The sequence below is a fragment of the Rana temporaria genome, chromosome 1 (assembly GCF_905171775.1).
Source record: "Rana temporaria chromosome 1, aRanTem1.1, whole genome shotgun sequence".
NCBI classification, from domain to species: Eukaryota; Metazoa; Chordata; class Amphibia; order Anura; family Ranidae; genus Rana; species Rana temporaria.
The window spans coordinates 631,873,058-631,898,085 of record NC_053489.1 but is presented as its reverse complement, the minus strand read 5'-3'; the positions used below and the strand labels follow the sequence as shown (position 1 = coordinate 631,898,085).

Below are 25,028 nucleotides of genomic sequence, written 5' to 3'. Positions count from 1 at the left end.
GCACGTCGCCGCGGCGACGGCGCGGCCACGTCACTGCATTCGCTGTCCACGGGAAATTTGGTCTCATGGTGTGTACAGCCATCAGACCAAAATCCGCCAGGGGACATGTCCGATGAAAATGGTCCGCGGACCGTTTTCATCGGACATGTCCCGTCGTGTGTACGAGGCCTGAAAGGGCCCTAATTCCTGATACAAGTATATATTTTAAAATGGATTGCTCTACAACTTATTAATAGAATCTATGCCTCCTTGTTTGTAAATTCGGTATCTGTTGAACTTGTCCAGTTGAGGATGTTGTTTGTCACATTTTAGTGTTTATGGGTTTTTTTTTGTGTATTTTTTGTATTTTTGTAATAAAGACATTTATATTTTTATATATATCCGTTCCGCCTCATGTTGTGCCTACAAAAGTCCTTTATTCTTTGAGAGAGTTTCTACTTGTCTCAAACCTTTTTCATAAAATAGAACCTCCTTCCATCTGCTTTTAGCAGACAGGATCAGATCGGATTGAGATGCGTGTCAGCAGACATGTGTCCGCTGACATCCGCTGCTCCATAGAGGAGAATGAAGGGTCCGATCAGGTCCACCTAAAAAACTGGTCGCGGACCTGATCAGACAGCTCGTATGAAAGGGGCTTATGACTGTGTGGCTGTGGCATCACAGGTAGAGAGCGCAAAACTAAAGAGAATGAAAAAGAATAAAAAAAATGTTTTTAATGAAAAAAAAATAGAATAAATACCGTAAATGGAAAATAGGTCATTCCAATCAACTTCCCCACACTCCCTGTCCACTCACCATTTAGGATAGGGTGCCAGATCAAGCCCGCAACACCTTCCCTCTTGGGAAGGAGATGTCGGAGGTGGGCGGGCAGTGCCAGCAGGCAGGGGAGGAGGCCCTTAGTGCCATCAGTGACTGCTTGTCACATCCCCGGCTACCAGAAGAGGGTGGCAGTTGCCCAGAAAATGTTGCAGTGTAGCCCAGGCGTAAGGTCGCTTATTCTAGTCGCCAATGCGACCTGGCACCTGGGGTTTGTTGAGCTTTGACCTAGGCTACAGTATGTATGTTTATATAGTGTATATACAGTATGCGTTCAATTGTATCTGACTCTCTGCGATTCTAAGGTAACGCTCTTTTGGCAACATGTCTGATATGTTTGAAAGCCTTTTCCATAGAATGTTATTGCCAAATGTTTTGCAAGGTATGTCACCAGGTCTTTCCCCAACCCTCTCTAATTGCTGGCTTAGGACTAGAGTTGTCACCTCATCCCTTTAAACCAGAACACATATGAATTACACAGGTTCTGAGGCTAATTTAATGCAGAGAAGGCACCAATTGAGTTTAGTTACCACCTTAATCAACCACAGAACCTGTGTAATTAATACGTGTTTGGGTTTAGAGGGATAAGGTGGCAACTCTACTTAATTTTTTACACACATTATATGGCCAATTTAGACAGGAACCATTACCAGAATGCCTGAAGTGTGCGAGGAAACTGGTGTAAGTTGAGAAAACCCATGCAAACTTAGAGAGGACATGCAAACTCCATGCAGATAGTGTCCTGGCTGAGAATTCTGACCAAGGACCCCAGTGCTGCAAGGTATACGTTCTAACCTCTAAACCACTATACCATCCATAGGCTACAATATAAGAACCCATATAAATACTAATACTAATGCAGAAGAACAATTTTTAAATAAATAGTGACCTGTTTGATCAAACATTAAAAATCACAACATTGCAATGTCACTGTGTCAAACTCCTGTCCTTCATTGTATATTTCTTCTTTTTTCTAATAAAAATGCATCCTAATTGCGCTAATAAAAAAAACCTTTGGGGTGGGGCTGTCACAATAATTTATTCCTCAGTTTATATGTATTCTTCTATATATTTTTGGTAAAAAAAATCACAATAAGGCGTATATTGATTGGTTTGCACAAAAGTTATCGCATCTACAAAATAAGGGGTAGTTTTATGGAATTTTTATTATTATTATTTTTACTAGTAATGGCGACGATCTGCGATTTTTATCAGGACTGCGATATTACGGTGGACACTTTTGACACATTATTGGGACCATTCAAATTTATACAGCGATTAGTGCTATAAAAATGCACTGATGACTATATAAATGTCACTGGCAGGGAAGGGGTTAACACTAGGGGCTATCAAGGGGTTAACTGTGTACCCTCTCTGTGTTCTAACTGAAGGGGGGTGGGACTTACTAGGGGAGATGACAGATCGCTGTTCATACATTGTATGAACACACAATCAGTCTCTTTTCCCCTAAGAGAACCAAGATCTGTGCGTTTACACACACACATCCCGGTTCTCGCTCTGTCACGAGCGATCGTGGGTGCCGGGCGGTTATCGCGCCTGCCGGGCACTCACATCGGTTTCTGGGGGCGTGCCGCGTAAGCGTATGCATCCGGCGGCGCGCACGTGCCCCTAGTGGCCAAAAGGCGAAGCGATGTAAGGTAACGTCGCTTCGCCCAGCCGTGTCATTCTGCAGCAATAAAACTGCGGGGGATGGTCAGCAAGTGATTAAAAAAAAAAAAAAACAGTCTTATCGAGCAAACTTGTAGGCTTTCCTTTTCCTTTCATCTAGCTGCCCTCTAAAAGCTCTACAGAGGGTCCCCTGCCAGTTTTAACCATTTTCTGATCATGTCATCCATACAGGGCAGTCTGTATACAGAGAAGAAACAAAAAGTTTCTGATGACATCATCAATGTAACTATGGGCCAGATTCACAGAGCAGATACGACGGCGTATCTCCTGATACGCTGTCGTATCCCTGTTTCTATCTATGCGACTGATTCATAGAATCAGTTACGCATAGATAGCCCTAAGATCCAACAGGTGTAATTGTTTTACACTGTCGGATCTTAAGATGCAATACCGCGGCCGCCGCTGGGGTGAGTTCTCGTCGTAAACCAGCGTCGGGTATGTAAATTAGGAGTTACGGCGATTCCTGACGGTTTTTCGCGTTTGCTACGTCGCCGCTAGTCTATTTTCCCGTCGCAAAGTTAGTCGTTTTTTTTGGTGCCTTAACTTTACACAGCAATCGTATTGCTGTATAAAGTATGGCCGTCGTTCCCGCGTCGAAATTTAAAAAATAACGTCGTTTGCGTAAGCCGTCCGGGAATACGGAATTACGCTACGCGCGTCGCCGTTCGAAAAAATGACGTCACTTCGCACAAAGCACGGCGGGAGTTCGGAAACGGAGCATGCGCGGTAGGTCCGGCGCGGGAGCGCGCCTAATTTAAATGGCACACGCCCATTTAAATTGGCCCGCCTTGCGCCGGCGTAGGTTTTCATCACAAGTGCTTGGTGAATCAGGCACTTGCGATGAAAAATTGCGGCGGTGTAACGTATCTACGATACGTTACGCCGCCGCTGCCCTACGTGAATCTGGCCCTATGTACTTTTTTAGGAACTTTTATTTTAAGAAATGCAGCAGGATAATCCTTCATTAAAGGCCTTTATTGTTCCCATGCACATTCCTGATCCCATTGTCTGTACAGAGTACAAGGGGTGTTTTTAATGATGCCAATGCGTGCGGCCAATAAATAACTTAAAAGATCGTCGTGCCCCCTGGGGAGAGCGGAGCTGTTTGAAGACTACTTTGTATGCAGCGTGCTTTTTACCTCCGACATAAAGAAGTCTAGGCTAGCAGAAATACTGCTGCCATTAACAGGACTGCTTCCACCATGTTATAGAAAGACACAGCCAGGAAAACCGCAACATTGTAACTCATTTATAAAAGCTGGAGAAAAGAATGTCTTTGATTCCTGTATGGACTGATTTTATTCAATAAACAAATTTTTCACTGGAGTGCGGCTGTCCAGATTTCCTCTATTGCATGTGTTCTGCACACAGAGCCAGCACCCAGGCTGTGCAGGGGAGGGGAGGTCTTGGTATTTGCACCTGGAGCAGCATATATCTTTCTACAAGAAGACGTATACAATGCATCCAGAAAGTGTTCACGGAGCTTCACTTTTTCCACATTTTCTTACAGCTTTATTCCAAAATGGATTAAGGGCCGGTTCACTCACAAATAAAATGCAGCTCCAGGTGAGTGATGGAACCAGGCAGGTTGGGGAATGGACTCCTCCCAGGGGTGCTAGCCTTGCCTCACTGGCCATGCAATATGGACAAAAGGAATGGATGGCTGCATACCAGTGGTGGCCGGTGCTCAAAATTTTTGGGGAGGGGCACAAAAAAACGAAAAAAATAAATAAAACATTAATTGCAGCCTCACTGTGCCCATCAAACCCAGCCACTGTGCCCATCAAACACAGACACTATGCCATAAAATTGTCGCCACTGTGCCATGCCATCAAACGCCGCCACTGTGCCTATCAATTGTCGCCACTGTGCCATGCCATCAAACGCAGCCACTGTGCCATCAATTGTTGCCACTGTGCCCATCAATTGTTGCCACTGTGCCCATCAATTGTCGCCACTGTGCCATGCCATCAATTGTCACCACTGTGCCATGCCATTGTCGCCAATGTGCCCATCAATTGTCACCACTGTGCCATGCCATCAATTGTCACCACTGTGCCATGCCATTGTCGCCACTGTGCCCATCAATTGCTTCCACTATGCCATGCCATCAAACGCAGCCACTGTGCCCATTTTTTCGCCACTGTGCCATGCCAAACGTAGCCACTGTGCCATCAATTGTCGCCACTGTGCCCATCATTTGTCGTCACTGGGCCATGCCAAACGCAGCCACTATGCCATGCCACTGTCGCCACTGTGCCCATCAATTGCCCCTAAAATGCCGCAAGATTGACCCCCCTCCTGGCATTTACCTTTCTTGGTCAGCCATCCTTGGATCCTCCTCCACGATCCCTCGATGTAGTCCCGCCCTCGATGTCGCTTTAGCCAATCAGGTTACCGGTAACCAGATCCGGGGAACCTGATTGGCTGAGATGCGTGTCAGTGTTAACCAAGGAACGTCCCCTGGTTAACTATTTGGAAGCCGATTACGACTATCGGAAAGCCTATCTGACTCGCTGGCTCTGATAGACACTTCCACAGCCAACCAGCTGCTGTTATTCAGATGGCCGGCGCTCGCCAGGGGGCCAGCCATCTGAATAGTGGGCGGCAGAGGCAGGAGTGGCAATACATAGACTCATGCAATGCATGAATCTATGTATTGTTTTTCAGTGGCGGTGTAGGAGCGAGAGGGGGCGGTGCTCCTGCGCCCTCTATGGATGCACCGCCACTGCTGCACATTGAGGTAGTGATGAATCTCTGTATTGTAAAATCCGTAACATGAATAACACCACAGGACAGGCAAACCGGTACAGGCAGACGCATTTCACACAGCAACGCTGCCCTTATTTGATGGATAAGCTCAGCGTCGCTGTGTGAACCCATCTACCTGTACCTGTGATGCAAGAACCCTGCGAATCCACTGCGGGTACCCGCATCGCATATCTCCCGGGGCAGCAGGTAACAATGCCCTATGCAAACTGCTGGGAATGTCAGTTAAAAGTTAATGGCACCCCCAAATCAGTTTGCATATCGCAGTGCGATCTGAAAAAATAGGACATGAATCGGATTGCATGGGTGTGAACACCCAATGCGATCCGATTCCACTTGCGAACCAAAAAAAGGCGAGTTTGGTCTGAATGCAATGCAAATTCAGACTTCACATCCGATCTCAGACATCGCAGCAGTGTGAACCGGCCCTTAATTCTTTATTTTCCTCCAAATTCTACAAATAATACCTCATAATGACAACGTGAAAGACGTTTGTTTGGAATCTTTGCACATTTATTAAAAAAGAAAAAAAAATACATGTACATAAAGTATTCACAGCCTTTGCTCAATATTTTGTTGAAGCACCTTTGGCACCAATCACAGCCTCAAGTATTTTTGATGCTACAAGCTTGGCACACCTATTAATTGGGCAGTTTCTCCCATTCTTCTTTGCAGGACCTCTCAAGCTCCATCAGGTTGGAAGGGGAGCGTCGGTGCACAGCCATTTTCAGATCTCTCCACAGATGTTCAATCGGGTTCAAGTCTGGGCTCTGGCTGGGCCACTCAAGGACATTCACAGAGTTGTCCCGTAGCCACTCCTTTGTGATCTTGGCTGTGTGTTTAGAGTCATTGTCCTGTTGGAAGACAAACCTTTACCCCAGTCTGAGGTCCAGAGCGCCCTGGAGCAGGTTTTCACCAAGGATTTCTCTGTACATTGCTGCATTCATCTTTCCCTCAATCCTGACAAGTCTCCCAGTCCCTGCCACTGAAAAACATCCCCACATTATGATACTGCCACCACCATGCTTCACTGTAGGGGTGGTATTGGCCAGGTGATGAGCGTTAGAAAAGCAATGTGTAGTGGGTGTGGCACTGCTTGTTGGGATAATGTATGCCAATAATGTGAAATTAAAAAAATATATATTGGAAATGTAAATAAATAAATAGCTCAGTGAGTTCCTAAATGATTAGTGTTACAAATTGTAAACTTTGTTACTATATATACAGAGGTGTATTTAGGTTTTGTGCTGCCCTAGGCCTGACTAAATTCATGAGATATGGCATCCTCCTATGCCGGGACTTGTAGTGCACTCTGGGGGGCTGAGATATGGCAGCCTCCTATGCTGGGACTTGTAGTGCCCTCTGGGGGGCTGAGATATGGCAGCCTCCTATGCTGGGACTTGTAGTGCCCTCTGGGGGGCTGAGATATGACAACCTCCTATGCTGGGACTTTGTAGTGCACTCTGGGGGGCTGAGATATGGCAGCCTCCTATACTGGGACTTGTAGTGCCCTCTGGGGAGGCTGAGATATGGCAGCCTCCTATGCTGGGACTTGTAGTGCCCTCTGGGGAGGCTGAGATATGGCAGCCTCCTATGCTGGGACTTGTAGTGCACTCTGGGGGGCTGAGATATGGCAGCCTCCTATGCTGGGACTTGTAGTGCCCTCTGGGGGGCTGAGATATGGCAGCCTCCTATGCTGGGACTTGTAGTGCACTCCAGGGGGCTGCAATATGCCAGCCTCCTATGCTGGGACTTGTAATGCCCTAGACTACAGGGGATGGAAGAATTGTAGCCCACTCTGCTGGGACTTGTAGTGCCCTCAGTGGCGGAATGAGGATTCCTCAGTCCCCCCCCCAGTCTAAGGCACTACAAGTCCCAGCTTAGGAGGCTGCCATATGTCAGCCCCCCCCCCCCCCCAGAGTGCACTGCAGGTCCCAGCATAAAAGGCTGCCATATCTCAGCCCCCACAATGCACTACAAGTCCCAGCAAAAACGGGGCTGCCATATCTTAGCCCCTACAGTGCACTACAAGTCCCAGCAAAAACGGGGCTGCCATATCTCAGCCGCTACAGTGCACTACAAGTCCCAGCAAAAACGGGGCTGCCATATTTCGGCCCCCACAGTGCACTACAAGTCCGAGCAAAAACGGGGCACTACAAGTCCGAGCAAAAACGGGGGAACTACAAGTCCCAGCAAAAACGGGCTGCCACCAGTCCTCCAAACACAAAACAATGAGACTGCACAGCCTCCCATACACTCACTCCTTGGCTGCCATACACTCCTGCTCCCCACTCTCCCCTTACAACGGTGTCTCCTACCTGAGTCGGGGCTGGATGTCACGCTGCATGGTGATTTCTGAAGACACATCCAGGCTCCCAGACCCCGGCGCAGCACGCAAGGCTGCAGATAACTCTGCACTGGTCAGGCACCTCAGAGGCTGTATGTGAGCCGGGAGGAGGCCGCGGGAGCTGGGTCTCGGGAGGACGGTCGGGGGGATGTTTTTGTGCAGGGGGGGCGCCGCCCCCGCAAAGTGCCGCCCTAGGCCTGGGCCTTGTCGGCCTAGGCCAAAATACAGCCCTGCATATATACAAAAAATGAAAAATAAACTGATAACCATGTGCAAATTGATATTCAGGATAACCATCAGGAAAAAAAGTCGTTAAAAGTGACAGGTGCTCTTAAGGGCGCTTTTACACTGAGGCGTTGGCGGTAAAGCGCCGCTATTTTTAGCGGCACTTTACCGTTGTTTTTTGCAGGTTTACCCGCTAGCAGCCAAAAAAGGGTTAAAACCACCGGCAAAGCGCCTCTGCAGTGACGCTTTGCCGGCAGTTCGGTGGCGCTGCCCATTGATTTCAACGGGGCAGGGGCGCTTTAGAAGAGGTGTATACACCGCTCCTACAGCACTGCAAAAATGCGACTAGCAGGACTTTTTTTTACTGTCCTGCCAGCGCACTGCTCCAGTGTAAAAGCCCTTGGGCTTTCACATTGGAGTGAGAGGAGAGGCACGTTCAAGGTGCTATTTTTAGCGTTATAGCGCCAGCAAAGCGCCTCTGTCCGACGGAAGCTTTTTATCGGATATTCTGTCCGTGTGTATGCCCCAGCTGACTTTTTCCGTCAAAAATTCCGACAGAATTAGATAGAGAACATGTTCTCAATTTTTCTGATTAAAGCGGGGGTTCACCCTTAGAGGGCACTTTTCCCCCTTAGATTCCTGCTCGTTATTACTAGGGGAATCGGCTATTTATTTAAAAATAGGTGCAGTACTTACCCGTTTACGAGACGCATCCTCTCCGTCGCTTCCGGGTATGGGCTTCGGGAATGGGCGTTCCTTCTTGATTGACAGGTTTCCGAGAGGCTTCCGACGGTCGCATCCATCGCGTCACGATTTTCCGAAAGAAGCCGAACGTCGGTGCGCAGGCGCAGTATAGAGCCGCACCGACGTTCGGCTTCTTTCGGCTACGAGTGACGCGATGGATGCGACCGTCGGAAGCCTCTCGGAAGACTGTCAATCAAGAAGGAACGCCCGCTCCCGAAGACCATACCCGGAAGCGACGGAAGAAGATGCAGCTCGAAAACGGGTAAGTACTGCACCTATTTTAATACAAATAGCCGATTCCCCTAGACCGAACGAGCAGGAATCTAGGGGAAGAAAAAAATTTTTTTTAGAAATGGGTGAACTCCCGCTTTAATTTCCGTTCGTCTGGATGCAATTCCGACGGACTAAAAACCATGCATGCTCAGAATCAAGTCGACGCATGCTCGGAAGCATTGACCTTAATTTTTCTCGGCTCGTCAGTGTTGTACGTCACCGCGTTCTTGACGGTCGGAATTTGGTGTGTATGCAAGACAGCTTGAATGGAATTCCGTCGAAAAAACCGTCTGAGTTTATTCCGACGGGAAAACCGATCGTGTGTACAGGGCATAATAGTTAAAGCGCAGCGTCAAGAAATTTGAAGATGATCCTACACGTGGGGCTGTGATCGCACTGGAAAAGCAAAGAATGAATTTATTTAAAGTGGATGTAAACCCACTCTCATCCTTTCTAACCTACTGCCATAGTGCTGATCTATAAGGATATAGATACCTCCTGCATGTATCCTTACCTGTCAAATGTCTCCCCTCTGTCTGTTATAAGAACTGAAAAACTGCAGATTCTGTGGGTGGATCTGTTGTCTGGAGCTTTGTGGGTGGAGTCGTGATGTCAGTAGACTCCCCGCCAACCTCTACACTCCCCTTGTCAACATGCATTTGTTCCTGTGTATTCCTTACACTAAATTCTGCTATGATCACTAACATCCAGTCAAAATCCAGAAAAGTAACCACATGACTTCAGAAAAGGAGTGGGGGTGGGAATTAAAAAATAATGCCTGTCTCCATGCTAGTGCATGAGATATGTAAATAACCTGTCACTCACAGCAAGGGGGCGGAACGGACTAAGGTTTTTCTCCGTTTTATTTCCCTGAACAATAAAAGAGGATTGCTCAGAGCTGGATTAACTCTATGTGGCAAGACTGGGCACAGGTGATAGGAAATCTTATACTGTACATTGTGACAGCAAAAAAATCTAATAAAAATTTTGGGTTTACATCCACTTTAGTAAATCTAAAAGGCAAAACTTTTTCTTCACTTCAAATAGAGTCGAGCAAGGTTAAACCCGCTATGAGTTTTTTTTTTTTTTTGCCATCAATTGGCCAAATGTGGTATTTTCTGTTTTAACCGCTTCCCGACCGCCGCATGTAGATATACGTCGGCAGAATGGCACGTACAGGCACATTGGCGTACCTGTACGTCCCTGCCTAGATGCCTAGATGTGGGTCGATTCCCTCGGGGAGCGATCCGGGACAACGGCGCGGCTATTCGTTTATAGCCGCTCCGTTGCGATCGCTCCCCGGAGCTGAAGAACGGGGAGAGCCATATGTAAACACGGCTTCCCCATGCTTCACTGTGGCGGCGCATCGATCGAGTCATCCCTTTTATAGGGAGACTCGATCGATGACGTCAGTCCTACAGCCACACCCCCCTACAGTTGTAAACACACACTAGGTGAACACTAAATCCTACAGCGCCCTGTGGTTAACTCCCAAACGGCAACTGTCATTTTCACAATAAACAATGCAATTTAAATGCATTTTTTGCTGTGAAAATGACAATGGTCCCAAAAATGTGTCAAGATTGTCCGAAGTGTCCGCCATAATGTCGCAGTCATGAAAAAAATCGCTGATCACCGCCATTAGTAGTAAAAAAAAAAAAAATAATAAAAATGCAATAAAACTATCCCCTATTTTGTAAACGCTATAAATTTTGCGCAAACCAATCGATAAACGCTTATTGCAATTTTTTTTACCAAAAATAGGTAGAAGAATACGTATCGGCCTAAACTGAGGAAAAAATAAATTTTATATATGTTTTTGGGGGATATTTATTATAGCAAAAAGTAAAAAATATAGCATTTTTTTCAAAATTGTCGCTCTATTTTTGTTTATAGCGCAAAAAATAAAAACCGCAGAGGTGATCAAATACCACCAAAAGAAAGCTCTATTTGTGGGGAAAAAAGGACGCCAATGTTGTTTGGGAGCCATGTTGCATGATCGCGCAATTGTCTGTTAAAGTGACGCAGTGCCGAATTGTAAAAACCCCTTGGGTCATGTAGCAGCATATTGGTCCAGTCCTTGAGTGGTTAAATCAATGGAAATAATTTTCAACCAGCATATAAAATAGCCAAATAACATTGTTTTGTTTTTTTCTTCCCCAATAGCACAGAACAAAATGTACATTCACTTTCACTGGGTGAGTTGCTATGTAAATTCTTATTTTTTTATAAATATACTCATTAGTGTTTGTCATTGAGCAAAGCACATTCCATTATTATATTGTTACTGAAGAGACAAGTCCATATTTCATTCTTTAATTTCTCTAGTGATTCATTTATCTCTGGTACAAAGCATTGTGCGGTCCTTTACAAATTAAATACAATGTTTTTCCATTAAATTGTCTTTATATTCCTCCTACACCATAATGATATTACTCTCCAAATGTACAAAAATTCCATCATTATCCATCTAGTTAAAGTGGAGTTCCTACCAAAAAAAATATTAAAAGTCAGCAGCTACAAATTCTGCAGCTGCTGACATTTAATAATCGGATACTTACCTGTCCAGGGTCCAGCGATGCGGGGGAACGAAGCCCCGCTTGTTTCTCCCTCCTCTCCACGGCACCGGCATTGTCACTGTGAGCGCCCAGCTGTGGCTTCACAGCCGAGCATGCACTGCGCATGCGCGAGCCAACGCTGTGCTCCGTGACTGACCGAGCAAACATCGTCCCAGATGATTGCTGAGAAGTAGGGGGTAGAGGTGAAATTCCTTCCGGTGCCGCGGTGCCCGGTAGGAAGTGGGAGCTGGAACCCTCTAAAAGATGAGTCCCCCCCCCCAAAAAAATGGCAGGGGGTCACCATCCCTTAAAGGGGTTGTAAAGGTAAATGTTTTTTCACCTTAATGCATCCTATGCATTAAGGTGAAAAAACATCCGACAATACCGCCCCCCGAGCCCCCGTTATACTTACCCGACCCCTCGAAAGTCCCGCGCGCTCGCCCCCGACATCCTCTTCGCCACTCAGCCTGGCCGTTTATTGGCTACACTGGATGGATTAAAAGCAGCGCACCCATAGGCTGTCAATCACATCCAATGACGCGGCGCGCCGGGGGGCGGGGCCGAGTGATACAGTCAGCTGGTATGGCCGCCGGCTGTATCCCGGGAGCAAGCCCGCAAACACTCAGCTCACTCGCATTAAGGTGTTGAGTCCTCGCGGGGGGAGCCGAGACAGCCGCAGAGCGACCCCAGAAGACCAGGTTCAGGGCCACTTTGTGCAAAACGAGCTGTGCAGTGGAGGTAAGTATAACATGTCTGTTATTGAAAAAAAATTATAATAACTTTACAACCCCTTTAAAGCGAAAGTTCAATTTTTTGGTGGAACTCCGCTTTAAGGCAGAAGGCCAAATCCTGCATCCCAGCTCTATGGAAGTCCTCTTTGCCTCCCACTACAGGACAGTGGTTGTGTAAAGTTCATGATATAGAACATATGGAAAATCTTACAAGTTTTCTCAAAGGAACAAAAAATTGTTCATTACATATGGTCCCAATGGAAGTACTTCTCCCGTTCTGGACTCCTCCAATTCCTCTTCGAGGAACCCTTAAGCCTCGTACACACGATCGGTTTTCCCGTTGGGAAAACTGCCATGAGAGCTTTTGGTCGGGAATCCCGCCCGTGTGTATGCTCCATCGCAGTTTTCCCGACAGGAAAACACTGCGATGGAGCATATGATTACCATGGAACATTTGTATTCTATTTTATTGGTCATATATTCATTTATTTACTCCTGTTATTAGTTGTAAGTGCTTTTTGTATGTTTTTCTTGCATTGTAATATTTCATCATTCTTAAAAATAAAAAAATGCGAAAATACTAAATTGTCATTAGATTTTATTTTTTGAGCAAGAGTAAATAAAACTTTGCATACAAACAGTAAGGGCTATTTCACACTTGCGTTAAATTTTAAAGCAGCCTAAAAGTGCATTAATGCACCTATAGCATTAAAGTGGTAGTAAAGTCTTTACTAACACTTTTACCTACAGGTAAGCCTATAATAAGGCCTATAATAAGGCTTACCTGTAGGTATAAAGAATATCTCCTAAACCTGTACGGTTTAGGAGATATTTCCCTCGCAATGCGCCGCTGATTGTAGCGGCGCATGCGCAGGGGGGATCCTCGGCTAAAGGGCCGGCAGCCGCCGGACCTTGCCGGAATGAAATCTCCTGCGCGCATGCACGGGAGTGATGACATCGCCGCTCAAGCCAATCACAGCGCTGGAGCGGCGATACCCAGAAGACACGCCGAGACAAGATGACATCTCAGGTAAGTTCTCTACACCTCGTTTTAAGGTAAGTATTTTATAATAAGCTAGTATGCACTGCATACTAGCTAATTATGGCTTTTGCCTTGCAGGTGTAAAAAAAAAATTGCGGGTATACAACCGCTTTAAGGAGCACTTAGGATATATTGTACAAGCGTTTATGTTGCGTCAGGCAACACTTCTCAAACACCCTGTGTATTCTTTTTTTTTTTCTTTATAACGCTAAAATGGTAAATGATCACTTTTGACACTTTGCAACCGCACCGTAAATGCACTGTAAATGCCATAGGTGCATATACAGTACATTTAAGTTATGGTTGTAGTGAGTTTAATAGAAGTGAATGGAGACAGTTGCAAAGTAGCAATGCCTGCCAAACTCTGCAGGCAGCGTTATTTTTTGCCTTGCAGTAATACAAAGCAGTGTTAACACTGCAATGTGAACACCTCTATCCACTTCCTATTGTAACAATTTTGAGTGCAATTGACAGGCACCCGGAAACTAGCTAACAGGATGGGTGAGGACCATATTTCTTGCACACTGCAACTCACTGAAAAGAGTGGACTGCCTTAAATGCAACAAGGTGGAATATGTAGAAATGCACAAATAAAGCATGCACACTTGCATGCATCTGTGTAGTGTGAACACAGGCTTAGGTTGCATTCACACCTGGCAGTAGCATCATTGAGTGTTTTTATGTGTGATTTTTATTTTTATTTTTTGCATTTTTGAGCTTTGGCATTTTTTTATTAGCCAATAGAGAAAACTATCATCCTTTGCATGATTTGTTGTTAGGTTTTTCAGCTTCTTTAGCTTTTCCATCCGCTTTTATTTTTTTTTTTATTATTATTATTATTATTTTTTTTGTTAGGGTAAGGGGTTAGATTTAAAGTGGAGTTCCACCCATTTTTTTATGTTTGTATGTGCTGCATGCTCTAATCTCATAGTGTTCAGAATGGACAATTTTTATTTAATTTGTTGCTTGTAAATACCTTTATTTTGTAGTCCTTCATTACTTCCTCCTCCTTATTTGCCTAGGCTATTTGCAAGGGTTTCTGGGATAGGCATCATGTTTCCCAGTAGTCCTTGCAAACCTGACTGAAACCTATTACATTGCTTGTGCACTGAGCATGTGCGAGATATGCAAAGCTGAAATCCAGGAAGTCATACAGTCTGGCTTCATGATGCCCACACTTAAAATGGCCACGGTCTATTTCTAGATTATAAACTATCTAAATTCGGTAACAACCTAACAAAACGGACCTTAGTTTACAGACTAACTTTACTAGAATACATTAAGCTTGTGTATTACAGGGGTATTTATATTTAAAAAGTGAAATTGTGGGTGGAACTCCCCTTTAAGGTTAGATTAGGGTTAGGATTAGGAATAGAGTTATTTATTATTTATTTATTTTGTTAGGGTTAGGGTGTTAATATTACTACTGCTAATAATATTTATACATGAATAAATACATGTAAAATTTATACACAAATAAGTAGAAATAATCATAAATAAACATAATAAATTAATACTATGTAATAATAAATAAATAATTAACCCCTAACCATTAAAAAATGTAATAATAATAATAACAAATAACTAAAGGCATGGCCGGGTGAGGACGTAGCTGAGCTCCTAGATCTCCGCCAGCTCCAGATTGATTAACCACCGAAGAAAGAGTGACGAAAGCGAGATACATGGCAGCTGATTCCCCGGCTTTAGACCATTTGATAACCCCCAGCATCGGAGGGGACAGCAGCATATGCGGTAGCCAAGTTCTTGGGCCCTACCTGACTCCAGACCTTGCAACAGAGGGGACAGTGATACACACAGCAGCAGTGCGCCTTGATCTCTTCCGGCTCTAGACCATTGGATTACCCCAGCAATAACAGGGATAGTGGAATACACAGCAGCCAAGCTCTTGGGGCCAGATTCACATAGAATTGCGGCCGTGTAACGTAACCCGTTTACGTTACACCGCCGCAAGTTTTCAGTGTTAGTGCCGGATCCACAAAGCACTTACCTGTAAACTTGCGGCGGTGTATCGTAAACACGTCCGACGCAAGCCCGCCCAATTCAAATGGGGCGGGTACCATTTAAATTAGGCGCGCTTCCGCGCCGGACGTACTGCGCATGCTCCGTTCGCAATTTTCCGGACGTGCTTTGCGCGAAATTACGGCGGCGCGACGTGTTTGTGAATCGCGACGTGCGTAACGTACTTACGCCGGAAAAAAAAAATTTCAAAAGCGACGCGGGAACGACGGGCATACTTTAACATGGTGAAGTAATTTTACACCATGTTAATAGCAGCCCTAACTTTGCGACGGGAAACTAAGACGTGCGCCGACGTAACGACGGGGAAAAACCTTTGTGGATCGCCGTAACTGCTAATTTGCATACCCGACGCTGGAATATGACGCGAACTCCACCCAGCGGCGGCCGAGGTACTGCATCCTAAGATCCGACGGTGTAAGTCAATTACACCTGTTGGATCTTAGGGCTATCTATGCGGAACTGATTCTATGAATCAGCCGCATAGATAGAACAAGAGATACGACGGTGTATCAGGAGATACGCCGTCGTATCTGTTCTGTGAATCTGGCCCTTGGATCTTATTTGACTCTAGACCTTGTGATCCCCCTAGCAATAGAGAAATAGCGGGGACATCGATACATAAGGCGGCTGCATGCTTAAATCTCTACTGGTTTCAGATTAGTGGACTACCCCAGCAATAGCAGCTACAGCAGTACACGCGGCAGCTGAGCTGTTGGATCACTCCTAGCCCCTAGGTGGTAAATTACTTCAGTAATAGCAGGGAGAGAGGTATTCAGTCGATCATGCAGCGGGAAACAGGGAAAATGGGGATTCACAAACTGAGATTCAGCAGTGCTTCTCAGTTGCAGATAGACATGGGTCCGGGAGTAAGATTAACCCACAAAGACAAGAACCCGGGACGCCTAACCTGCAGACAACTCAGGCTACACCTACCATCATGGCAGAAACAGAATCCAATCCAGACACTCAGCGGATACTAGTATTGGAGAGACGACTCTCCTTACAGCAGGACAATGGGGTACCACTCTGTATGGAGGAAGTAGACTTGAGGACATTAATACAGGCATTGCCCATGAGGAAAACATAGAGGCACTTATTTACAGAGAAGAAGAGGCTCACTATAAAGAAATCCAGGTAGTACATACGGAGATACAGTTAATATCAGACCATCTTACAGTGGATGAGACTACAACTAACACTCTGGAACAAGAGAGGAATATAGTCTCTCATATGGGAACAGCCATAGCCGTTCAACTACAGTTAGAAGACATGGAGGATCGAAATTGCTGAAATAACCTGAGACTTTGGGGCCTTCCAGCGACTATAGATCGAAGCAGCCTCAACGAAAAAGGTATTTATAGGTTGATGGAGGGAGCTGCATCTATTAATATGGAACTAGATAAAAGAAGTGATAGGCTGTCTCCCTCAATTCACACATAGAGAAGTTATTACAGAAGGCCTGGGAGGCAGGTATGGTGGACTTGGAGGGGGCATGGGTTAACATATTACCTGGAAAAAATATCAAGAGCCCCACTACAACGTAAAGCCCTGCTCCGGACAGTATTAGATCAAGTATCACAGGTTGGCGGTACATATAGATGGAGGTTCCCAATAGCAGTTACGATACGGAAGAACACCTCCTTCTTTACGTTGAATTCACAGGCCGATCTTCCAGAACTTTTAGCTTTTTTGGACCCAGTCCCAGTCCCTAACTGGTTACAGTTGTTACCACAGACATTATGCCATACAAGGATCAGAGCGACGCTCTCTCAGGCGGACAGGAAGAGAGAGGGGGTGAGTCATAAGAGGGCTGAGAGCTGCAGAGCTAAAAGCTGGAGGTGTGCCTCTGTGTGTTTGTGTAAATCCAGGAAGAGGCTTCAGCTGCCCACAGTTAAAATGATTGCCGCCAGAGTGGAGGGAGGTTTCTGCAGCATATTTGGCAAGTACAGAATCACAATATATATAAAATAATATGCAAAGTGGTTGGGGGGAAGCTTCAGAATGGCAAAGATGTTTTTAATACAAACTATGTGAGTAGACAAGGGGTTGTAAAGGATTCCCCCCCCCCCTAAATAGCTTCCTTTACCTTAGTGCAGTCCTCCTTCACTTACCTCATCCTTCCATTTTGCTTTTAAATGTCCTTATTTCTTCTGAGAAATCCTCACTTCCTGTTCTTCTGTCTGTAACTACACACCGTAATGCAAGGCTTTCTCCCTGGTGTGGAGAAAGCCTCATGAGGGGGGGAGGGGGCGAGCAGGCAAGTCAGAACTCTCTACTTTGCAGATAGAGAAAGGAACTCTGTGTTAGTGGGCGTCCAGACACTCCTGCTCGCCTCCTCCCCCCTCAAGAGGCTTTCTCCACACCAGGAAGAAAGCCTTGCATTACTGTGTGTAGTTACAGACAGAAGAACAGGAAGTGAGGATTTCTTAGAAGAAAAAAGGACATTTAAATGCAAAATGGAAGGATGAGGTAAGTGAAGGAGGACTGCACTAAGGTAAAGGAAGCTATTTAGGGGAAAAAAATTTTTTCCTTTACAACCCATTTAACGCTGATTTTCTCCTGTCAGGATAAACCACGTTTTTACAATACACCAGCAGTGCACTTGCACACAATCTCACTCATTGGAAAACCCGGAGCGCACAATAAAGAACTGCAGCGTCCAATCAGACGTCAAATTTCACTTTCCCTGTGCAGGATAGAAAATGAAAGCCAGCGTATCGTCATAGAGACCTCCCGCTATTCATGAATACGTCTTCCTATAATAGCCGGACATTATACACTTGGTGACGAGCGACCTGGCAGATTGAGGTCACAACAAATTTAATAAGACCGATCTTTCCTTATACATCCTGGGGTGGATTCAGTAAGCAATTGCGTCTGCGTATCCATAGTTACACAGCGCAATTGCTTAGTTGCGCCGGCGTAACGACTTTTCTGTATTCAGAAAGCTTGTTACGCCGACTGCAGCCTAAGATATGACTGGCATAAGGCTCTTATGCCGTCGTATCGTAGGCTGCATTCTTACGCAGGCCGCTAGGTGGCGTTCCCGTAGTGGTCAGCGTAGAGTATGCAAATTGCATACTCACGCCGATTCACAACCCTACGCGCGCCCTGCGTACGCATTTTACATCGTTTGCGTTCGTCGTTTTCTGCGTAAGGCTGCCCTTGCTATTAGCAGGGGCAGCCAATGCTACGTATACCCGTCGTTCCCGCGTCGCGATTTTTAAAAATTACGTCGTTTGCGTAAGTGAATCGTGAATGGCGCTGGACGCCATTTACGTTCACGTTGAAGCAAATGACGTCCTTGCGACGTCATTTACCGCAATGCACGTCGGGAAAGTTTCCCAACGGAGCATGCGCACTACGTTCGGCGTGGGAACGCGCCTAATTTAAATGATCCACGCCCCCTACGGGATCATTTAAACTACGTGCGCTTACGCCGGCCACTTTTACGGAATGCCTCCGCAAATTACGGAGCTACTGCTTCCTGAATCAATCGTAGCGCAAGTAATTTACGGAGGCGTAGCGTAAAAACGTAACGCTGCGCCTCCGTAAGAGTGCGCAGCAGTACCTGAATCTACCTCCCTGTGAATTCTTTATTATCAGCATTAGAAGATCTGCTCCAGACTCTTCTCACCATAAGCTGTACGACTTTCCAGCCTCGCTGCATACATTATTAAGATCCAACATCTGCATTAATGTAACATGAATGCATTTTAATTATTAGTAGATATATATTCATCAGAAAATAGCAAAAATATAAATCATTTGACACGTCTGCAATAAATGAACGGGAATAAAAATACAATTCAGCTGTGACTTGACCCAAAAAAAAGACAATACATCCCCCCGGGCAGAATGCATTCCCGAGGCTGGCGATTTCCCAGCATTCCCCTCTCTCCTCTCCCATGCGATGGTATGCCCCGCTATCATGTGAGCCTTAATAATACCTCTACATGCTCCTCATAGTGACATGAATTAAAGGGACAGTCTTATTATACAACAGCAGGCAGAGGCCATTGTACGAGATCCCGCTGATCCCCTCTATGTCTCAGTATGAGGTCCTACCAAGAATAGATCTGGGGGTGTTGTCCCTGTCATGGCGGCCGCTGTTTACTCTCTGATAAAAGAGACGCACCATTTTTACTACATCAAAAAACAGCTGAACTGTTAGCACAGGATACAGGATCTGTCACGTCTCATCAATCCACCCGTGTAATCCATCGCAGAATACACTCCAGCAAGAATTGTTTGAAAAAAAAAAATACAATGGTGATGTGCAAATGTGAAGATAAATTCCGATTGGTCAGTAAGGGAAATTGTCGTCTGCCTTATTAAATAGTGTAAAAGTATGAAGGCTGCAAGATACATTCTGATTGGTCAACTACGGTAATTGTTTTTTTTTTTGTCTTATTAAAGCGGTTCTCCACCCTAAAGTGAAGTCCCGCTGATCGGAACCCTCCCCCCTCCGGTGTCACATTTGACACCTTTCAGGGGGGAGGGGGGTGCAGATACCTGTCTAAAGACAGGTATTTGCACCCACTTCCGGCCCGGCATTCACGGGCAAAAGACGGGCATTGCGTCACATCCCGTCGCCCCCCCCCCATTGTGTGCTGGGAACACTCGGCTCCCAGCACACAGCGGGAGCCAATCGGCGGGCGTGGCGCGACTCGCGCATGCGCTGTAGGGAACCGGGCAGTGAAGCCGCAGCGCTTCACTTCCAGGTTCCCTCACCGTGGATGGAGGGGGGAGCAGCAGAGTGATGAGCGATCGCTCCTCCTCTGCTGCGGACAGCGCTGGACTCCAGGACAGGTAAGTGTCCTAATATTAAAAGTCAGCAGCTGCAGTATTTGTAGCTGCTGGCTTTTAATATATTTTTTTGGCGGAACATCCGCTTTAAATAGTTCAAACACTATGGCCCAGATTCTCGTACATCCGCGTAAAATTGTGCGGGCGTAACGTATCTGATTTACGTTACGCCTCCGCAACTTACACGGACAAGTGCTGTATTCTCAAAGCACTTGCTCCATAAATTGCGACGGCGTAGCGTAAATCGGCCGGCGTAAGCCCGCCTAATTCAAATTTGGATCAGGGGGGCGTGTTTTATGTAAATGTACTGTGACCCGACGTGATTGACGTTTTTCCCGAACGACGCATGCGCCGTCCGTGGAATTTCCCAGTGTGCATTGCTCCAAAGTATGCCGCAAGGACGTCATTGGTTTTGACGTGAACGTAAATGACGTCCAGCCCCATTCACGGACGACTTACGCAAACAACGTAACTTTTTCATATTTCGACGCGGGAACGACAGCCATACTTAACATTGTTACGCCGCACTTATGCCACCATATAGCAGGGGCAACTATACGCCGGGAAAAGCGCCTAACATAAACGGTGTAACTTTACTGCGTCGGCCGGTCGTACGTTCGGGAATTCGCGTATCTACCTAATTTGCATACTTGACGCAGAATTCGACGGAAGCGCCACCTAGCGGCCAGCGTAAATATGCATTTACGATACGACGGTGTAACACAGTTACGCCTGTCGGATCTAAGGGAAATCTATGCGTAACTGATTCTTAGAATCCGGCGCATAGATACGACCACGCAACTTAGAGATACGACGGCGTATCTGGAGATACACCGTCGTACCTCGTTTAAGAATCTGGGCCTATGAAAGCTGCAAGATACATTCTGATTGGTCATCGAGGGTAATTTTATTTTGTCTTATTAAATAGTGCAAACACTATGAAGGCTGCAAGACAAATTCTGATTGGTCAGTGGGGGGTGATTGTTTATTGCCTTATCACATGGCATGCACATATAAACAGTATAGTGTGCAGTGCTAGCAGGCTGGATTGGTTCCACCCCAGTGCTCCCAGTCTGTGTATATAATAATAGAGATGATATGAGTCCTGTATATAGATGTGATGCGCCCTGCACAGGATAATAGGATATAATGACACCAGGCTGAACCTCTGGTGATTGGATGTACAAAAATATCAAAGCTGCAATGAGAGAATGCAAGATACATTTTGATTAGTTGGGGGTAATTGCTCCTTGCCTAATTATATAGCATGAAAAAAATAAAAAGTATAGTGTAGAAATATGAATCTTGCATTGATACATTCTGATTGGTCAGTAAAGCCTCGTACACACGATAGGTTAACCAGAGGACAGCGGTCTGAAGGACCGTTGTCATAGGTTAACCGATGAAGCTGACTGATGGTCAGTCGCGCCTACACACCATAGGTTAAATAACCGATCGTGTCAGAACGCGGTGACGTAAAACACAACGACGTGCTGAAAAAATGAAGTTCAATGCTTCCAAGCATGCGTCGACTTGATTCTGAGCATGTGCAGGTTTTTAACCGATGCTTTTGCATACTAACAATCGGTTTTGACCTATCGGTTAGGAGTCCATAGGTTCAATTTTAAAGCAAGTTCTCATTTTTTTAAGATAAGGTTAAATAACCTATGGGGCCTACACGCGATCGGTTTGGACTGATGAAAACGGTCCATCAGACCGTTGTCCTCTGGTTAACCTTTCGTGTGTACGAGGCCTAAAAGTAATTGTTCATTACTTTAGAAAACTTCGAAAATATGAAGGCTGCACGATCAATTCTGATTGGTCAGTGGGAGTCATTTTTCTTTGCCTTATTAAATAGTGCAAACAATATACGACGGCGTAGGAGACTTACGGCAGTCGTATCTTGGCCGAATTCAAGCGCAACTGATTCTAAGAATCAGCGCATAGATACGGCGGCGCTCATGTCCTTTCTGAATCCGGGCCATTATATTTGGTTAGTGAGGGGGTAATTGTTCTCAGGCTAATTATATCGCATGAAGCCTGCATGATAAATTCTGATTGGTCAGTAATAGTAATTGCCTTAGTAAATTGTTAAAAAATATGAAGGCTGCAAGATCAATTCTGATTGGTCAGTGGGGGGTGATTGTTCATTGCCTTATTATTTAGTGCAAAAATAAAAATAAATTCTGATTGGCCAATGAGTGTAATAGTTCTTTGCATTCTTAAATAGTGTAATGGCAGCAGGCAAAATAAATTTGGGGCTAGATTCAGGTATGGGCGCGCATTGTTACGGCGGCGCAGCGTATCGTATTTACGCTACGCCGATGCAACTTACAGGAGCAAGTGCAGTATTCACAAAGCACTTGCTCCGTAAGTTGCGGCGGCGTAGCGTAAATGGGGCCGGAGTAAGAGCGCGTAATTCAAATGTGGAAGGGGGAGGCGTGTTTTATGTAAATCTATGATGACCTGACGTGATTGACGTTTTGCGCCGTCCATGTACATATCCCAGTGTGCATTGCTCCCAAGTACGGCGCAACGACGTATTGGTTTCGACGTAAACGTAAATTACGTCCAGCCCTATTCGCGAACGACTTACGCAAACGACGTAAAAAATTCAAAAATCGAAGCGGGAACGACGTCCATACTTAACATTGCGTGCGCCTCATAGAAGCAGGAACAACGTTACGCCGAAAAAGCCTTACGCAAACGTCGTAAAAAAACTACCGCCGGGCGCACGTTCGTTTGTGAATCGGCGTAACTAGGCAATTTGCATACTCTACGCCGAAAATGGCGGAAGCGCCCCTAGCGGCCAACGTAAGAACGCACACAATTATACGCCGCCGCATTCAAGTTACGTCGGCGGAGGAAGCCTATTTTTTCGGCGTATCTGCCTTGGAGAATCGGCGTAAATATACGCCAGCGCAGATTTGAAATTAAAGTAAATGCTACGTGAATCTACCCCCATATTTGGTTAGTGGGGGGGGGGGGTAATTGTTCTCAGGGTAATTATAAAATAACATGATCAAATAAATAGTATAGTGTAAAAATATGAAGCCTGCATGATAAATCCTGATTGGTCAGTAATAGTAATTGTTCCTTGCCTTAGGAAATTGTTCAAAAATATGAAGGCTGCAAGATCAATTCTGATTGGTCAGTGAGGGTAAGTGTTCTTTGCCCTATAACATGGCATGTACATATAAACAGTATAGTGTGCAGTGCTAGCAGGCTGGATTACTTCCACCCCAGTGCTCCCAGTTCCCCCCAGTGCTCCCAGTCTGTGCATATAATAATAATAGAGATGATATGAGTCCTGTATATAGATGTGATGAGCCCTGCACAGGATAATAAGATGTCCCGGTGATGGGACATGATTGCCCCCCATGGGGTGACTCCCATCCATCCACCCATCCATCCATCCATGCAGCCAGACAGTGTAACAAAGGACAGCGGCTGGTGCTGAAAGCTTACCGTGATGTGCGGGATGCTCTTCCTCCCCTGGTAAGACATGATGGAGCGATCGTGCACCGACAAATACAAACACAAGTCAGAGAAGATCGCCGGAACTTCCTCGCGCACACACAGGAAAAATAAATCGGCGATTTAAAAAAAATATATTTCTGAGCCGCCTGATCGGCTGCAGCGATACAGGGAAGAGCCTCCCCGGGAGATTGCCGAGAGCTCCTCCTACAGGCGGCCGGGGAGAATGACAGGCTGGCTGAGCATATTGCTATCCTTATCATCCAATAATAGAGGAGGAAGGAATCCCTTCATAGGCAAGGACTGACACTCGTGTAATGCTGGGTGGGTGGAGGAGACTCTGCAAAGGAATGGGCTCATGCCAGGTGACAGGAATGTGCAGTCTATGGGTGCCCACACAGAACTGAAGGCACATGGCAAAGGCAAAGGAGCTGACAATTCATTCTTTTATTATAGGTTTTTATATACTACTAACAATTGTAAGCAGTGCTTTCCATTTGCATCAGTCCCTCCCCCAAGGAGCTTAAACTCTAAGATCCCTATCACATATGCATGTAGTCTACTTTCCCCCTTTCTAAGCTGCAAGTTGTTAGTGAAACACGTGTATAGACAGATTGGGCCGGATTCAGGTAGCCCTGCGTAATCTTGTGCGGGCGTAACGTATCTCCGATACGTTACGCCGCCGTAAATTACCTGGTAAACGTATCGCCGATACGTTACGCCGCCGTATGTGGGCCTGCGGAAGCCCGCCTAATTCAAATGGGGATGATGTGGGCGTGTTTTATTCAAATTAATGGTGACTCAGCGTTTTTTACGTGTTTTACGAGCGCCGTTCGTAAAAGAATCCCAGTGCGCCTGCTCGAAATTCCGCCGCAAATCGTCAATGCTTTAGATGTGAACGCAACTTACGTACAGCCCCATTCGCGAACGATTTACGCAAACGATGTAAAAATTAAAAAATTTGACGCGGGAACGACGTCCATACTTAACATTGCGTACGCCTCATAATAGCAGGAGCAACCTTACGCCGAAAAAGCCTAACGTAAACGACGTAAAAAAATAGCGCCGGGCGGACGTACGTTTGTGAATCGGCGTATCTACCTAATTAGCATATTCCTCGCGTAAATCGACGTAAGCGCCACCTTGCGGCCAGCGTAAATATGCAGCCTAAGATACGACGGTGTAAGACACTTACGCCAGTCGGATCTTAGGGAAATCTATGCGTAACTGATTCTATGAATCAGGCGCATAGATACAACGCCGCAACTCAGAGATATGACGGCGTATCTGGAGATACGCCGTCGTATCTCCTACCTGAATCCGGCCCTAAGTATTTAGATGTCCTCCTTTTACTGTTTTTTTTATAAATAAAAAAGTAACTTTACTCCACATGTATTCTGTCCAAGGTACCGAGATAGTCCAATTCTTGTCTTTTTGGAGACTACTAGGGGAATTGTCTCCTTTCTCAATTATTATTTGGATGATGGTACCCCCATATTTAATCTGAG

At 45.7% G+C, this 25,028-nt stretch overlaps 1 protein-coding gene across 2 annotated transcripts in view; it reads right to left on the bottom strand.

Annotated features, from left to right (window-relative positions):
• Positions 1-25,028, bottom strand: part of CRMP1 (collapsin response mediator protein 1) — a 120,852-nt gene that overhangs the window by 73,440 nt on the left and 22,384 nt on the right. Inside the window, exon 1 of one of the 2 annotated variants that reach the window (XM_040335406.1) lies at positions 23,512-23,707. The exons of the other annotated variant lie outside the window; for it this stretch is intronic. Within the exon in view, the coding sequence (XP_040191340.1) occupies positions 23,512-23,550 (39 nt within the window). The 5' untranslated portion in view covers positions 23,551-23,707. Of the gene's footprint in view, positions 1-23,511; positions 23,708-25,028 lie in introns of those variants that run through there. 2 annotated transcript variants of the gene reach the window in all.